Source organism: Carassius gibelio, chromosome B3 (assembly GCF_023724105.1).
Source record: "Carassius gibelio isolate Cgi1373 ecotype wild population from Czech Republic chromosome B3, carGib1.2-hapl.c, whole genome shotgun sequence".
Classification (NCBI taxonomy): Eukaryota; Metazoa; Chordata; class Actinopteri; order Cypriniformes; family Cyprinidae; genus Carassius; species Carassius gibelio.
Window position 1 is genome coordinate 21,942,472 of NC_068398.1, and position 19,142 is coordinate 21,961,613.

General features: G+C 35.5%; 1 protein-coding gene across 7 annotated transcripts; it reads right to left on the bottom strand.

The window, feature by feature from the left end:
• Window positions 1-28: 28 nt before the first annotated feature.
• LOC127953264 (GRB2-related adapter protein) lies at window positions 29-18,386 on the bottom strand. Of its 7 annotated transcripts, none has more exons than XM_052552272.1 (9): window positions 18,107-18,386; window positions 5,902-5,976; window positions 5,518-5,669; window positions 4,630-4,721; window positions 4,121-4,240; window positions 3,115-3,298; window positions 2,688-2,792; window positions 2,071-2,169; window positions 29-797 (listed from the first exon to the last, which is right to left on the bottom strand). In XM_052552272.1, exons 3-9 carry the CDS (start codon window positions 5,593-5,595, stop codon window positions 621-623), a joined length of 855 nt encoding a protein of 284 aa, XP_052408232.1. In that variant the 5' UTR covers window positions 5,596-5,669; window positions 5,902-5,976; window positions 18,107-18,386; the 3' UTR covers window positions 29-620. The 7 variants fall into 7 exon arrangements, with proteins under 7 accessions (XP_052408232.1, XP_052408236.1, XP_052408234.1 ...); XM_052552276.1 differs by having other exon boundaries at window positions 5,518-5,637; window positions 18,210-18,371; XM_052552274.1 differs by having other exon boundaries at window positions 18,210-18,370.
• Between the last annotated feature and the right edge of the window lie 756 nt (window positions 18,387-19,142).

A 19,142-nucleotide genomic window follows, 5' to 3' on the forward strand; every position in this document is an offset into this window, starting at 1 on the left:
AACGATCTCTATGAAAATATCACTTGACTTATATTTGAAAGCAGAAAGATTTATTCAAGTCTGCGGTTATTGCCATATTTGCCATCCGTATTTTCCATCTTGTATAACAAAACAATAATCATACCTCTTCTGCCTGTGGCTATTTTGACAAATCACATTTGTTAAAAAGTCTCTTCTTTATACAAAATTTGGTACAGTAACATAGAAACTTTGCTTAATGTAACACTGTATCATGTGTTAGTGTGTCCTACTAAAGATCTCAAAATACAAACATGAGCTGAGGGGTCACTGTAAGTCTGTGTACTGTATATAATTCAGTGATTTATATAAGGGAAATGTCTAGTCATTAAGAGAATTTGACACATTAGAGAAATGGTATAGTTCTTTCTTCGTACCATAAAAACATATGTATAAAAAAGATTATGTATATGTAAAAGAGAAGCAACAAAGAGCTCCATGAGTCTTTTTCTGACTTCTCCTCATCAGTTCTGCAACCAGTTTTATAAAAGTAATTTGAAAATAATTGACCAGTCCATACATTATTGACAGGCATCTGGCAAGCGATTGATGGATTTGACTCTTAGCATAGTGATTCCACACCTCTGAGCAATCAGAAGACATCAGATCGGTTCTGTGTAATTGGAAGGGAACAGACCAGTCCTGCCGCGCAATCGACCTCTCCACCACGACGCATCAGAACGGTCCAGTATTTCAATGATTTCACCAGCACTGAAGCCCAACTCGTCATCTTCCTCTGCTGTGAAGTCGTATATTGCTCTCACCTGTATGGTTGACTTCTAAAACACACACACAAAGAATCATCAGTATAATAAAAGATACTAATATCCTTCTGAACTTTGTTCCTTAATGTTCCTAAATGTCTGGTTCCTAAATTATTTTGTAATACTGATGATCTGCATTTCCCTAATTTTACTAATGTATCTGCATAAACTACTAACAAATATTGTTAAATAAATAACCGTGTATAGCCATTTAAAGGTGCAGTGTGTAATTTCTGTGCATTATGAAAGAGAATTGCAAAAGAAATCGCAAACAAGTTTCTTGAACACCTCTTACATTCTATTGGCTGGACAAACAGATAGTCCTGCCCCCAAACTCATGCCATTGGTTGGTTTATTCAAGTCCTTTTTGTGACCCTGGACCACAAAACCAGTCATAAGGGTGTATTTTTGAAACAGAGATTTATACATCATCTGAAAGCTGAATAAATAAGCTTTCCATTGATGTATGGTTTGTTATGATAAGTTTTTGATCTAAATACAACTATATGAAAATCTGGAATCCGAGATTGCAAAAAAAAAAAAAAAATTGCCTTTGAAGTTGTCCAAATGAAGTTCTTAGCAATGCATGTTACTAATCAAAAATTAAGTTTTGATATATTTACAGTAGGAAATTTGCTATATATCTTCATGGAACATGAACTTTACTTAATATCATAATGATTTTTAGCATAAAAAATAACAATAATTTTGACCCCTACAGTGTGTTTTTGGCTATTACTACAAATATGCAACTTAAGACTGGTTTTGTGCTCCAGGGTCACATTTATGAGTTGGCAAGTCACAATTATGATGTCAGTTGCATTCAAGTCACTTTGGTCGGAGGAAGATTTAAAAAAAAAAAAACTCTACAACTACAAAATAATGAATGAAGATTGTGCATCAGTGTGTTTTTGCTTTTTTCTGTTTTTATTAAATGTATGAAGTTGCTCTAAACTGAATTGTTATATATTCTATTGTATTTGTATTTATATAAAAAAAAAATTATATACAATCATATTTTGTAGATGCAACATAGATAGTAATACTCAACTCACGAGTTTCTCATTCGTAATTATGACTTTGTGATGGTGCTCATGTGCGATCAACTTTTCCAACGTGACTTGCACATACAGTACAATAAAATAGGATCGTAAAGTATTTTTAAATCGCAAAATATTACACAGTACACACATCACCTTTAAAAAAAAAAAAAAAAAAAAAGCTCAGACTTAAATAAAGCATAGTGTGATGAAACTCTTTACAGCCCATGAGAATTTCTGTGTCGTACCGGAGCAGGCAAACTTTCAGAGGGTCGCCGAGGGACTGGGCTGTTCCTCCCTTGGTGTCCCCGAGTGTTAGCCTTCTCCTCAAGACTTCCTCTCTTACCCTGATAAAAGAGCACAGCTTGACTTGTCAACAAGTTCTTTTTTCTCATTAAACAATTACATATGAAGAGTTCAGAAGTGTCATCTGAACTTTTCTTCTAAAATTAGCATTTTTATCAGATTCCTATGTTCAGGTTCAGTAATTATACTTTAATGGTAATGCATAGGTCATTTTCTATGCCATTAAAGTGAAATAAATTAACATAAATATAGAAGATAAAAATGACAAAAGATGGCACTTCAGACGGCACTTAGAGGCTTTTGCATCTGAGCTCTCTCTCTCTCTCTCTCTCTCTCTCTCTCTCTCTCTCTCTCTCTCTCTCTCTCTATATATATATATATATATATATATTATATGTAAAATAATTAGTTTTCATGTGTTTCAATAATCAGTTTTTCCAAGCTGGTACAGGTTTCGTAATGTACTTCAATATGAATGAAAGCTTTTCAATAATTCATCAAGGTTTTTCAGTTTTAAATGTGTGCACAGTAGGGTTTTTGACTGCTGGCATGCTTGTACCTTCTGGTTGTGAGTTTGATCTGGTGGGTTACGGTGTTGTGATGAGGTTGGGGGACCGCCATAACCACCAGCCGGGGAAGGCCGAACCTCTGGTGGACACCTTAACTGAAAATGAGGACGATTTATTGACCTTATTAATATTGTTTATCTCCTGTTCTCATACTCTCAGCTTCATCCACATTCAAAAGCCATGTCTGACAGAATCGACTCATATTGTATTGCTGAAATCTTAAATTTGAAATTAAAAATCTTATTTTTTGATTTTCTTACATTAACTGTCCCTCAAAAAACAAGAGAAATCAGCAGATAAATGAGTTAAAAAAACATTAAAAAGAAAGTTTAATGATTTAGCGTGCCTTCATGGAGATTCATTATAAACAGTAACCTAGAAACTGTACTTAAGGATTGAAATCTAGAGATGATTTACAGTTGGGGGTGCTCGTGGCTCATTCCCACTCCCGTCCCTAAGGTAGATCTCCTTCTGCTTGGATATGGAGGTGGTCTTGTAGAACTCCACCAGCTTGTTTAGAGAGGAAAACTTCTCCGTCCACAGGTAGTACTGGCACGATTTATCCTTCATAACTTTAAAATGCTGTACATCATAGTCGTGTCTGAGGAGACATACGAGATAGAAATAAATGAATGTGAGAAAAATGAAACCTAACTGTTCAAACTTATTTAGTGTCCTATGACAGACTTCTCACTTATAAGAAGCTATGCGGTCATTTAGTAGAAGTACCAGCCCTCAGAATGTATTAATGTCCAGCTATTTTTAATAAACCGCCATTAACAAAAGCTGCACAACCCACATTCTGCACTAGAGGGAACCCTCTCTCTCTCTCTCTCTCTCTCTCTCTCTCTCTCTGTGCATTCAGTTTGGACCTACTGTACGGTGATTTATGAGAGGATGACTGAAACAAATGGACTGTCTGACCGCTGTAATAAGATGGATGTTATTGATGCATTATTGATGGAGTGTTTCCATAGGCCAGATTCAGTGTGTGTGTGTGTGTGTGTGTGTGTGTGTGCGTGGTTGAGATGGCTCAGGTGTGAGGCTCTAGTCTTTGAGGATCTTTCATCCTCGTGGCTTAAAAAAGACTGACAGGACAATTTGTGGGATTACAGAAAATGTTGCACAACATTTTAAGGGTGACCTTCATGCGCTAGTTAAAATACTAACACTAGGCCGACAGGACTATGACCTTATCTCATTTTTTTTCTTTTATTTTTTCTTCTGCAGAACACAAAAGAAGATATTTTGAGGAATATTGACTTCCATTATATTGATGAAAAATGTTGCACAAAACTAAGGAGGTCATACAGGTTCAGAAGGACATGATGTTCTATTCTGGGCCAACTATGCCTTTAAGCAAACACACAGGCAAAATCAAAATCCTAATCGACTAATTCTATTCTCTCCTCATTTGTGTTACCTGACTGAGATGGAGAAGTCTCCAGGGGAACTCTGGCTGCCCCGGATCAGGAAAGCACCCACCTCTCGGGACATGAGCATCTCCTCAGCCGAGCCACGGCCGGCGTTCTCTTTGAACCAGCTGTAGAAAATTTGGAATCCAAATACACTTTTGTGTTAATTTAGGTCTTTTACTCTCTCTCTCTCACTCTCTCTTTATCTATTTTACAATTGCTCACCATATTAACTTCTACACTCTTAAAAATAATAATGATGCCATAGATTTTGGTTCCCAAAAGAACCTTTCAGTGAAGAGTTCCTAAAAGAACCGTATTAAAAAAACATTTTACAAATCTAAAGAACCTTTTTCGACTATAAAGAACCTTTTCTGCATTTGAAGGGTTCCATGGATATTCAAGGTATTTTCAAGGAATGATTGATGCCAATTAAGAACCTTTATTTTTAAGAGTGTTCATATGTTTTTTTGCATGTGGCAAAAAGCAAACATTAATATCCCAAACATAAGCTTACCTCGGCGTTTGCATGTCAACATAGTTTTTAGGTATGAAGCCCTCATGACCATGTAGCTCTGCCTTGAACCACTCGTCCTGAGATCCCAGGATCTGTTTAGAGCAGTATTTGTTCAAATGAATATAAGCCCATTGCTAAATGGTTAATCATAATTATGAGATTAAAAAGTCAGAATTGTAACATAAAAAATACAATTAGGACTTAAAAACAATTAACAAAAGGTCTAAATTATGGGGGGAGAAAGTTATGGCATAAAAAGTTTAAATTAAGACATAAGTCAAAATGATTAGATAAAAAGTCAGTTACGACTTAAAAGCTGAAATTATGAGATGAGATAAAAGTGATAATTATCACATTAAAAATGATTTCTGTCATAATTAGGACTTTTATGTTGTAATTCTAACTTTTTAATTTGGACTTAGGACTTCTTATTTTACAGTTTCAATATTTTATTTCATGAAAGCATTATTTTCATACAATTATTATTATTAAGTATTATTAAATAATTGTTTATTTTAATTAATGAAAGGTTTCAACAGTGTTATTTATTATTTTTTATTTTTTTTAATAACTATCCATAGTATATATAGCGCAACTTTCATCCTGCTTGACTTGATAGGTCTAACTATCTAGGTCAGCAAGTATTATTTTCTTTTTGCGATGTTTCCAAGAAATATAGATGTGCTTGTCTTATAAACACTTGTTTTAACTGTTTCCACTGTACACTGTTAGGTTTTTTTTTTTTTTTTTTTGCTAGCATCTGTAACTCTTTCATGTAGTGGTCAATGCAAATCATGCTCTGAGTGGTCTTTGAAAGGCTTTAGTTTGAGGGCTTCACAACTCTGCAATCAAAGAAAGTGTTTGTGCATAAACTACTCCATCGCTCACTTTCAGAATGTCTCCTTTCCTGAAGCTGAGCTCATCTTCTTCTTTACTATTGAAGTCATACTTTCCTCTGGCCTCCATGGTGAAATACTGAGAGGCTGAACGGAGTGGAGGCTCTACAAGCTGAGGAGACAGAGGTTGGAGAAACCAGGGTGCTAAAATGAAGACAATGTAAAGTAAATGTGTTAACAACGGGCTTGTGAAAGACCAGAGAGGTCAAACTCCTGCTGATGTTCTAGCTAAGCAGAAGCATGCAGCTGTGGTTAGCTGGCTAGTGGCAATTGTATGCAATGCAAGAGTGCGACTTTATTAAAGTGAAGTAAAAAAGCCCACTCAGTACTTTTCATGTTTCAAGTTATAATTGTGAACAAAGAGGACCCAACTTACTATAGTACAATGCCTGTGATCTGAGGATGATGAGACACTTGTCTAACTAGTTTCAAGAGGCCATCACAGCTCCATCTAAAGAAAAGACAGAGACAGGTGAAAATTAACAAACTAAAATGAATGCAAGACCACAGATGAAGCCTCCATGAATGTGCCCTATTGTATAGTGCAGGTCTTCTAATGTCTAACCATACTAAAACAATGTTTTTGAGTTATGACCATTTTAACCGGATTGGTTGAGAAGTTTAAAGGTCCTCTCTGTTCTCCTCTGAATTGGGCTTTTCAGAGAGAAGGGGAAAGGAAGGGATGCTGGTAATCAGGATCATTTGCAGCAGGATCAGGAGGAAGGAGAGCTGCACAGACAGCAGAGGAGGAAATGCAGATTCAATTATATTTAATTACTACAGTATGATGCATGTCCTTGCCCATTTTCCATTTGAGATGGAGACCGTAGAAGAGAAAACACGTGGGTAAACAAGAAACGTGGCTTTGGCTCTCTAGAAGAGGAACTTTGCAGAAGCAAACACAAACCTTTACCCCTTTATCAACTTTTAACCCTTAGAAGAAGTTTGTTCAGTTCAGCTCTCCTATCTAGGTCATACACTTCGTGGGGCCACATTTAAAACCATTATTCACTAATAATCATCTAATCTGCTGTAGTAGCTCTCTCACACGTTTTATTGTTCTGATAACTTTTTTTTGGTCATTCATGAAACTCAGCAGTCCCAGTCATGTTAATTTTCATTGTATGAAGAACAGTGTGTGAATAGTGTGAACAGACTTGTTTTTATAAATGCTTTACTAAACAGTTTTTCTGGTGAACTATCCCCTTATGTGTAAATTATAAAATATATTAACAAACGCTTCTTATTTAACAAAGAGATTCACTTGTTAAGACCAGAGTAACACAGAAAGGTAACAAAATATTAAAAGGACGATTTACAGTATGGAGTAATAAAAATAAGTCTTACAATGACATCAACCATAAGCAAGACTGTAAGACATACTGTAGACAACTATACACCTTAAATCTTCCTATGGATCACATTATAAAGGTCTCAACATCTTTAAAAATCCTATGATCTCACTTAAATCACATCACTACAATACACATTATTTCTACATGGACCTGTGAACAGCAGGGGATATTAAATCCAACATTTCAAGAGGACAAATCACACTTTTTTTTGCCTTCTAAAGACGTGTAATCAAAAATAAAATATTATTTTTTTTACCTGCTGACAGTTTTGTACCTTTTTTTCTAAGTGTAGTAGTTCATTGCATTTTATTTATCTACAGTATATATTTTTCCGCTCCACCCTTCAAATTAAACAGTCTATTTTCACTTCTGCGCTTTTAGGAAACACCCATTTTACAGATGAGATCAACTACACAGGCGTATACGCTTATCTCTTTCATAAAGATATTATTTTTTCTCTAAATATTTTCATTCAAAAGACCATGGACAATTAGATTCCTTTTTTTAGATTGTTTTTTTTTTTTTTTTTTTTTAAGGTATTTTGCTTTTGCAAGGATGGGAAAATTCTAGAGGTTTCTGTAATGTTTTGTAATACTTATGAAGTTTTGGACGACTTTTTTTTTTTTTTTTTGGTAGCCGTTTATGTTCAACTGTTGTGAGCTCAAGTATTTTGCATGTACCAAGTAGCATAGCTTACGATGCCATCTATTTCAATTTGTCACCTCTAGATTCCACTGGGCCACACTCGGAGACATGGATTTGAAGTCATCTGATCCCTCCCTCTCCCCTCTGGCCTTGTGAAAAACCATTTCTCAGATGAGCAGCGATTAGATGTGAGAGCTGATCTGTCAGTCATGTTAATGTACTCTGTCAGGTCCACAGTGCTCAGTTATCTTTGCCTAAACTGAGCTCCTGCCGTACCGCAGACGGGGACAGAGGAGACCCAATGATGCATGTTCAAAAAGCAACAACTTCACATGAAATCAACTGCAAATTAAACCACATCTGATGAATAAAAACACAATTTATTCCCTGACTATAAGTGTTACAGAAACATGGTCTGCTCTCTTTTCAGTAATGCACAATTAGTGAAGTTTGTGAAGAGGAGAGCCGTTCTGTTTTGCCGTTGTGAATTAAACCGCCTTAATTTGACTATGAAAGAGAAAGACATAGAATATAGGCTAATGAATGAGCCAAAGAGACACGGAATACACTAGACCAAATTTGCATCGCTTCTTTGCATAAAGATACTTTAATTTACTAAAGTTATTGAAAAGTTTTTTTTTATAATTAAAATTAAAAACTTTTTTTATAGTGTCTAAAACTCCACGTTGAAATAAGACATTCAAAATCGAATTTAAACTCATGAAAACAAAAACATTATGATGTAAAATGAGTATGACATAAGACTCTTGTACACATGGTCAGAAGTCGAACCTTCTATCGAAGCTCAAGATTCTCTTTGGATTATTCTCAAATCATGATCATCGGGTTTCATTCATGCAGCTATCATTAAAGCAAAAGAGGTATGAACAAGATAATAAGAAATTCTGAAATTAACTGAAAATAATAGTCAAAATCAAATTTGCACAGTTTTTTTTTTAAATGCACTGATATTGTCATTTGTAATTAAATATTATTAATCCTTAACACTGTCAGTACTGTTGAACCTCTCACAGTTCATCCGGCCTTCACAGATCTGAACTCCATATCATATTGTGCAAACAGTATGTGTAATATAATCTGCAATTATCAAGATAACAAAACTAAAACCACGTGAATAAATTAATTAACCTAAAGGCAAATAAAAACTAGATTTTGCCTTTACCTGTTGAGAACTGATCTCCTGTTTACCCTTGAAACACAGGCTCAGTGTACATGTAAACATGACTAGATCAATAAAGGCATTACAAGGAAGAAAGACAGAAAAACAAAAACGCCATTTACAGACTGAAAGCTGATTTGACTGCTGTGACAGGGGAAGTTGTTTTATGATAAACACTGAGCTTTAGTCTCACTCCCTCGATGCATGCTCTCTTTGTGTTATGTGCTTTTATGCCGAGGCCCAGTGTTTTCATACCTTAGTAATATATGCTTTGGGGAGGACTGTGCTGATTTACAACCGGACACAGAGTATGTACAAGTAAAACAAAATGAAACAATGTGCACAATTTTGAATGCAATTTAAGAGTTGATATTATGATACATTTATATTGGTAGAAATAGGGAAAATAGAAACTGCATTGGAAAAGGGCTTCTGTTGTAGGCTATACGTTCTATGAGTTCTTTCTTTCCGGTGTGTGTGTGTGTGTGTGTGTGTGTGTGTGTGTACAGTCCGACAAAAAATTATTCAGACACCAGATATAATTTTGTATATCTTTTTACTAGTGGGTGGAGGACTGGTTCATTTAAATAAGCGAGGATAGCAAAATAAAGTGAACAGTGACACATTATACCCAAAAATTACCAGTAAAATTTGGGATCAGAAAATATTCACTCCTTTACACGTTTTTTTTTTTTTCTTTAATTGCTAATGCGACGGTTTTACACCACAGACTGAACAAAATTAAGCATTGCTTGGTAATTGGTTGACCTAAATCTGTATTATCTGATCGTGTAGCTAAATTTAACAGCTGAATAATTTTTGGTTGACTGTAATCCATTGCATACCTTTCTATCACAGTTATCTGACATTATCAAGATGAATTTGTTCGGACACAGTAAACTATAGCGAATGAACTTTGATATAATGTGAGGAATGTTGAAGGTGCCTGAATATATTTTGGTTTTGACTGTATGTGTGTGTAGGCTGTGTACACCCACTTCTTTAATTTGTTAATATTACTGTTTTACAGTAGCTAGTGAACAGTAGTTAACAGTAGCTAATAGGCTAGTACAGCTAGAATAATAGAAAAACTATAAAACAAGTATGGGGATCACGTAACGACCAAACACGTGTAAACTTTGTATTTTACATCTTAGATATATTTGAGCTATTTTAAAAACAGTGTCTGACATTGTCTGCCCTTCATTCACTATCCTGACCAACATTAATATTTAATGTTAATTTCATACAGCAGGCTACGTGCGCACAGTTTCAGTGTTTTCCACGTCTTTAAATCAACAGTTCAGTATCACGAGAAACATAAAAGCACTAAGCTTCAAGACCAGAAGGGAAAAGTTCACTCGAGCATCAGCCTGTCAGCTCTCTCGCAGTGGGAGGCAACTGTCAAACTTCTCACATCTATTTTGATCGTTGCAACTTTGAAATAAAACTAGAAGCAATCCAAATTACTGTACCGTAGTCTCGCTGTTTCACTGTCCGGCAACGAAGAAAGGCAAAGCACCTGCAGCAGAGGTCACCGTCTCAAATCACCCAGTAGGCTGCTCAACCACTAGTCCGCTACCTGCATGCCCTGCACGGCACACTAAAGCACTCACAAGAACGAGCGGAACCTAGTCTCCGCCCCTTTCTGTGTCGGAGCACTGTATCGAGCGGCTATCTGTGCCAAATATTCAGTGACTTTCAATGGTGTTGATATTTAAACCCCGTTGGAATTCGTCTTGTATTACCGCCTTAATCACATCTTTTTAATGTTTAAATATATGATCATCTTGCAATGTACATTTAATGGTTTCCAAAACGCTTTGAAATCATTTTTACACAAATATAATTGCATTTAAATGGAATATTCCCAAAGCTATTATTTTGAAAACATATATGTGTAGCTTAATATGCAAGTCCCTTTGTCATTTTTTTTCTTCTTTTCTTCTTGTAACTCAAACTACATGCATGTGTCTATTTGAGTAACGTCTGCACTAAGAGAGAAGGAACACACAAGTTTTTGCACTTCTGCTATAGCAGAGTGGCAAAGCATGCGACAGGAAACCCTGAGATAGACTTGCTGGAAGTTTGTGGTTTCTCTCGCTCTCTTTCTCTCTCTAAAACACCATATAAGAATGCTAGTGTCTATTTAGACATTTTGCAACACACAAACATAGTTTAGCATATTCTATATTTCGAGCACATGCAATAAGATAAAGCGGGTTCCTGTTCAAGTTCATGGATGTTCAAGCTTTGATATTACGGTCCAGGTCAGGATGTAATGTGCTCAGAACATTTATGCTTATTGTAGCTTGGTTGGGTCCCCCCTGTGTAAACCTTATATGCACCTGCAGGAATCAGGCCAACACCTCGAGCCACATAAGCATCGGAATGACAAAAAAAAAACTAAAATTATTATACCAATTTTTTTAAAAATATATTTTAAGCAAGTTTAGTTTTTAACAAATTACAGAGAGACAGAGAAGAAAGAAAGAAATATGTAAAAGAAAGAAAATTGTCACAAATGCCTCATTTCCAGGAACCCTCTGAAATGTTTGTTGGTTAATATCCAGGTGGATCTGAGCTGCGCTGACTCTGGGTTAGCTTCTTTTCTAACTCCCTTTCTGACAAATATCCTTCCTTGTCTGTCAATAATTAAGTTACGCTTCCTGACAGAAGACAGAACATGACCTCAGACAGGTCAGAATGCAGAAGTAAATGGAATTCCGCTGCTGTATCCTGACAGCCTGTTATTAATTATTAATACTAATACTTAATACTAATTATTCTCCAATACTGTAAACACATGCCATTATGGGATGGTCACTCTTAGTTTATGTACTGTAAAGTTCCTTAAAACATAAATTTAGCTAGGATACACTGTAGAAAAATAACTTTTGAGGGTCAGATCAGATAGAAATATCTCCTACAAATATTCTTGCTTTTTACAGTGTGCATGTGGTGGAGAATGAAATCCTAAATATGCATATTATAGTACACTGAAAACTGAGTTTTGAGGGTCTGAGTATGAGGTTAATCACTTTTATTAGCACAAGATGTGCTTCTTTACACTAAGCATGCTCTGATAAAACTAGTCAGAATCTAATTTTGTGTCATTTATTTCTGCACAGTATGAGGTTGCTTCCAGATGGTTGGGATCTGTTAAACCGTTCTCACAACAGACCTGGTTTTGTCAGAAAGGTGATTATTTATGTATCCTGAAATTAATGTTTTACTTTACAATCAGCGGTGTATGAGAAAAGTCTGAGAGGTAGCTTTGATACCTGACTGAGATGTTATCTTATTAACACTTCTGACTAATATCTGGCAGATGGCTTCCTGCTTCCTTTCCTTGAATGTGGGAACCGCAAGCTCGCACCTGAAGAGAACACACATCTGTATCAGTAATATTGGTTTGGGGGAATATTTTTTGCAGGGGAGGGACATATAACGATTGCATGATTTTATGGCATTGGCCACATCAGACAGATGTCTCCACACACCAGTGTGCTGCTTTTACATGAAAATAATATCAGTTTTGCTCAAACTGTGTTTCTTGTTGGTTGTTTGATGTCATTTCAGAAGCATAGCCAGATCCAGATCAGCCAGATCAAAACTTCACAACTTAACTTTTCATTAGAATGTACAGACTTTTGTAGATTAGATGTCTTTTGACTGTACAGTTTATACCAAACGTATATATATATATAACCACGTAATATAATTTAAATCACTATTTTATCCTAAATGAATCCTAATTAATTATATAATGTAACCTAATCAGTGTTTATGTAGTCCATTTGCAATGCTGTTTACATACTGTCACGCTCTAAGACACACATCTTAATGTGATTTCACACATCTGATTTGGTAAAATATAAAATTGACTGATTTAAAGTAAAGAAATGAACATAAGACTTTAACATTGCACTTTTCTTAAAGAAATGGTGTTATTTTTTAACTTCATCAAATAATCCTGAAAAATCATGGTTTTATTAAGTGGTACAACTGTTGTCAACACTGATAAAATAAGAATTGTTACTTGAGAACCAAATCAGCATATTAAAATGATTTCTGAAGGATTATGGGACACTGATAATCCAGCTTTGTCATCATACAAATTAATATTTTATTTTCAATAATTTTTTACAATACTACTATTTTTACTTGATATATATATATATATATAATTTTGTGACTTTTATTTTGAGAGTACACCGGAGAGATGACAAGAGAGTATTGGGTGGAGAGAGCTATAACCATGAGTTCTTAAAAAAAATAATACAAATCTTACTGACACAATATCTTCTTGGTATTGTGTCTATAATGTTCTTAGACAGAATGTTTTAGGTAATTTCCTAGTTATATATGCAATAAAGTTGTTGGTCTGCAATGTTTTTTTTGCAAAGTGAGAAATCATGTCTCCTTTCTCCCGTAGGCATATGTTCTTGAGTCTCTGTCTAATGACATTTCCTCTTGTCCCTCTCTGCAAGGAAGAGCATATTCTCTGGAGTCACACTCCATGAAACTGTGTTAAATCCAGCTGAAGCTTCTCTCTTACTGTGATACGATCCCTCACATTATCCGTATGTGTGCGAGTTGTTCTCGAATAACTTATTGCTGACGATGGTGATTTGTTTCCATGGCAACTGCTAGGACCAGTTCCCGATGCCACTGAGGAGAAGAGGTGAGTACCCCGCATGCAGCAGATGGTCAGGAAGAGGAAACTGCTAAAGAGGTCAGAATACTGGCCAGAGAGAGAGAGACAGCTATTATCAATGGATACAAATGATGTGCTGATGCTATGAATGAATGAGGGACAAGTGTAGTCATCCTCAAAAACTGAAAGTGTTACTAAAACTGAAAGATCTGTAGGTACAGTATGTACCTGACAGACAGGGCCAAACAATCTTAGACCAATGAAGCAGATATATATTTATATAGGCTATCCTCCCTAGTAAAATGTCACCCCTTCATTGTTGTGTACTTTTTTTCCGCATTGTGGCTGATTTATAGATTTTACACACACAAACATTAGCATTTTCTTTTTTTATTTGCCTATTTACCATTCATTTCCTATGACAGTCTTTTTTGACAGTGAACAACATTAGTGTGATTATTATAATGTTTTTTACAACCATTACATTTTTCGAATGGGGGGGCGGTGGGGGGTGTTCACATAACGACTGCCATAAAAGGTCACAGAGATTTGTACTATTCCGTATTTTTTGAATTTACAAATATACATTTTTTCGGTCTAAAATTACCAAACAACCCCAGAGCATGGAAGCGGTTAGACTCAATAATAATTCACACAAAAAACACGATGCACACATGTTTCACAACTCACATGCATGAAACCCACTTAAAAAAAAAAATCACAAAAAACAATTCACATGGACCAAATATGGGCATGGAATAATCGCGATAAGTCATGGCAACTGATTTTAGCTATATTTATTCACGTGTTGTATGTGTCTGTACAGAAGAAGCACAGAGAGCCACTTCAGAAACGTGTGTGGCGCAGCTGGAATAAACACAAGCACTGGCTAGAGCGCGTGCAATCAGCTTCAGTGGCCATGTCAGAGCCACACTGCACCGCAGACGTGTGCAGTGTTAAGTGTCTACTCTAAGCATTAATGTTAGGGAAAACCCCTTATACTGGAGAGCGGCCATGTGCTTCCTGGAGGTTATAGTTCATTGAAAAATTATCTTTTTATTATTCTTTTTTTTATATTAATTTTTTTTACATACGCCATGTGACCTGTCAATTTTTCTTCGCATTGCCTGAAAAATTCTGCGAGCGTAAAAACATTCTTGCGATATGTGCATTTTTGTGAAATTGACACGTTTCCATTAGACATATTTTTTCATTTGCAATTTCAGTTTGCGCAGTTTGAAGGGTAATGGAAACGAGCCTAGTTTTGCCAAAAATTCAGCTGTCTTGTGTTTGCCACAATGTCCCGTACATTGGCTAAAATGAAGAAATAATTCTGCTCATTGGCCTGTTTTTGTTCAGCAACGCTGGGTGGCCAATGTCCAGTCTAGTTCCCACTTAGCACTAGCGTTTTTCTTGTTTAGAGTTGTAATGTAAAAATCTTTGAGATCACAGCACACAAGATAATGTTGGGAAGCAGCAATTTGTATTTGATTGGTAACAGCTGTTGAATTTATGCTGGTCAGACAAAGATAGATTGATCATGAAAAAGGAATTCAGCAAAGATTCTCCGGTTAATTTTATTCAGTTATTTTACCACTTTATCTTATGTTTCCTGCTCTTTCTGTATCTGTATCTCTTGTAAAAGTATAAAAGTTAACAAGCCAAGGTGTTAACTGCTTTGAATATCAACACCAAAATCTGGCACGTCCATAGTGAAGATAGATAGAGAAGACTGGATCGGAAACACTAGATTCATTTACATTTCACATAATGTATTAGATGTATTTATCATTCTGCTGTGCTACATTTGTACTCCCTCATAATTGTCAATTCATATTTCATATTACAGGCACATTACACTTAATCATGGTCAGGTCATTCCATGGACATTTAATTCCCCAAATATTCAGAAAACTTTAAATTAATTTAATAAATCTTATACAGCAACAGTAACTGCCATTTTTTGACTTAAAACCAGAACATTAACAAGAACATTTAACAATGCATTACAAAGCTTTAAACCTTAACATGTGTCATAGGGTACCATTCTAAAAGAAATGTAGAAATAAATGCACGACTTCAAAAAACTCTGTTGAAACTGTCAAAATGCATGGGTTGCAACATGACTGTTTTGAAAGAGTTACAGTACCAAATTAAACTTCTAGATTCATATCAACTCATAACTTCAGCAATTTGTACATCATCAGCCTCAAAGTTCTGAGATAAACAGTATTTGCAGCATAAACAAACTAACATGAAATGTACATATGTGGTTTCCAATGCGTGTATGTTATTTCATACATCATCATCAGCTCAATGCGTGTCAGCTGTGACAGCTCTATAGAATGCTTGAACAATATCCAAAAACTATATTTTCATATTCTTCTACTTATTTACGACATTTCCCATCAGTCAAAACCTTATGAATCTAATATCTTAATGTGGTACGGTATCCACGTGAATAATGATTATTTATAAAATAAACACATTAATCTATCAATGTTAATTAAATCATAACACACTCTGGACTAAACAGCAGCTGCTGGCTTACACTGGTCACATTAACAAGTTTGTCTACTTTTTGTAGTTTTAAATAATGATTTAATAAGTCGATATTTATTTGCCGCCATCACGGCTATAATGCTTACGAGGTGCTTTTTCTCTTGGCTTTTGCCGTGGTCTGTGGGTTACACAAACAATGCCAAAATTCTGATCACAGTTGTACGTCATCTGTGAATTTTGTGTTTGCATTTGTGAAACATATTTTATGAATGTATATTCTTATTTTGTGCACGTACATTTTTTTTTCTGAATATATTTATTTTTTGTTCACATGAATTGGGTTTCAAGCATGTGAATTCAGATTAATGTGTGCATCGTGTTTTTTGCGTGAATTATTATTGACTCTAATCTGCTTCCATAGACCAGAGGGTTAATTCATGTGTTTTCCATCACCACCTCACATTTTACCCCTTCAATGCTGAGATGTTGACTATGTGAGGACTGGTTCTCTGTTGATAAGGATTTAGCATTTAGAAAGTCTTACACCAAAATATTTCAAATGCAATCCTGGAGTTAAACAATGCTTGAGGTGTAAACTTGGAGTTAGAACAATGACAACTCACCAGCTAATCACTAACATTCTTTTAAAGTTGTGTAAATGTTAGTACAAAACGTTATCCAAATAATATTCTTATAATGTTGTTTAGTGTCTTATAATGTTGATAGAAAACATTCTTAAATTAACATTCTTGGAATGTCTTTTGGACATTATTTGTACTTCATGAATGTTCTCATAAAGTTGAGAGAAAAACATTTTTAGAACAACATTCTTAGAACATTCAATGTTATTAAAATAATTTCTAAATTAATTAATTACTAAATGTTATTATGGTTTTATCCTAAAACATTCTGATAACAGTATTTATGTCTATTGCAGGCTACTTTATGAACGTTATCATAATTTTGGGAGAAACATTTTTAGAAAAAAAAATATTTTAATTAAACATTAAAACGTTAAATTATATTTCTAAGCAGAAAAATACTGAATATACGGTTAAATCCTTGCTAAAAAGAAATGCAGTTTAAATTCAAATGTCTTTAGAATGAGCGGGTGCAACAGAGAGAAGAGCAAGATGGAGAGAAAGCGTAATGGTTATAGCTACACTGGCTGAAAGCCACCTTATATCGTGTGTAATCAGTTCTGTGTCTTTGTGGCGACCTCACCAGCCCACAGCCGGGCTGGCACAGAGCGTGCTCAGTCAGAACTCATCACTCGAGGTGTAATTAATAGCCACTAGCCACCAGGTCAATGTACAGACTGTGTTTAAGGAAGCTCCCTGGGGTTTTCCTGCTCTATATGGCTGGCCCTGGTCCAGTTAGGCCACACACACACACACACACACACACGGTCAACTGCCCAACGAAAAGAGGAGAAGAGATAAATAACAGGCCCAGGCCTTTCTGCCCCTTATCATCACTTAAGGATCCAATAAGGGAATTTGAGATGGAATGCAGGAATCATGCAACGGAATTCAATTGCTTCATTATTCTACATGTTCTATTCTTTCGTTCTCCAAGCTACAATTTATTCCAATATCATCATATTTTTGCTACAAGCTCTTGGGTAAACAAGCAATCACAATAAAATTACATTTATTTCAACGTCCCACCCAATTATATGTACAAGTAAACTTGTGAAATCACACTGGCTATATTCAGACAGGAGTACATATTGAAAAGGATGGGGTTGATTAGAATTTCTTTTTTTTTTAAAGAAGTCACTAATGCTCACAATTTATCGGATAAAAATACAGTGAAATATTGTGAAATACTAATAAAATGAAAATATATTTTCCATTTTAATATAGTTTACAGCAGCCACTACTCTTCAGTGTCACATGATCCTTCAGAAATCATACTAATATTCTTATTTGCTGCTTAATAAGCATTGTTTTATTATGATTTTCATAATGTTTTGTTGCCCAATATTTTTATAAAAATGGTGATACCCGAAAAGTATCACGGGGGTTTTTTTCTTCCTTTTTTTTTTTTTTTAGCACTCTTTGATGAATAGACAGTTCAAATGAGCAGAATGGCAGGTTACATTGTGAAAACATGCCCCAATATAAATATTCAGCAGAGTAAATGTGTGACAACTTGCTCCAGCCTCCCTTGAAACCACCGCCGCTTTGAATAGAAATGCCTGCAAAATGCATAAATATATGTGAATGTACATCACCTGAATAGATGTGTAGATGAAGCTCCTCTTTTGTATTGTGCCAAATATAAATCTATTTTTATCCTTTAATGCATGGTGTAGGTGGGGGGCAGTTCAGACTGACCACAACTGTCACGTGACGCTCATCTCCATCCTCCTCTCTGACCCCATGAGCACACGTCTGTCTCCATGGAGAGGTGAGGGCTCCTGCCGGAATGTTCTCTCTTTCCCTGAAAGAATTGATTATTAGATCGACACCCTGCAAAAATAGAAACTGTCTTTATGTTGCTAGTTTAGACTCAGTGTAATCTCACTTCTGGGGTGACACCAAGCTTTGCAGCACTTGAGAGACATAGCTATTTAAAACACAGCACGTTTCCTGCCCTCACCCATGCTGACTTCTCCTTTTTGGGCTTGATTTGTCAAATGATTAGCACTAAAAAAGCAGTTACTACTCACCATTTCTTCCACACTGCATGGAAGCATGCTAGCTCCAATTCACACTATTTCAGTCTCAATCTCTGTTTAGCTTAACTGCTGGAGCACAATACTACAGGAACAGCAAGGTTATAGGTTTGATTCCCATGAAATGCGCATACTGATCAAATGGACGACTTCAATATGCTGTAAGTCGTATCTTTTCTAAAAGGCACAATTGTATTATATTGAATGCCTGCTGTCAGCATGTAAAACGACAACAACAACAACCTCCTAATCGTCAACAGGGGGCAGTGTTTAGCTTTTAACAAAATTACAAAAACGAAAAGTCCAAAAATGCTTCTTTTTACTCTTTGTTTCTGTGTGTGCACGTGTGAACAAAATCTTAATCGAAAGAATAGAACAGCAAATGGCTATTACAATTATTATTAGTATTATTTTTAATACATACAAACTCACAAGGATACTGAGAGACGTAACTTGAGATTTGAGGGAAGGGCCCCTTTTAAATGTTCCAAGACATTATTTTATTTTAATTTTAAAATGACCACATTTAACTGCACCCAAAGCTTAATCCATCTCTATTTCTCTCTCTCTCGTTGAGCAGATGGCCCATCCG

Coding starts and splice junctions, on each gene's coding strand:
- LOC127953264 (XM_052552272.1), bottom strand. CDS start 5,595: ATGGAGGCCAGAGGAAAGTATGACTTCAATAGTAAAGAAGAAGATGAG. Junction 4,241..4,629: donor GTTGACATGCAAACGCCGAG/GTAAGCTTATGT, acceptor AATTTTCTACAG/CTGGTTCAAAGAGAACGCCG. Junction 798..2,070: donor CTGAAAGTTTGCCTGCTCCG/GTACGACACAGA, acceptor TGTGTGTTTTAG/AAGTCAACCATACAGGTGAG.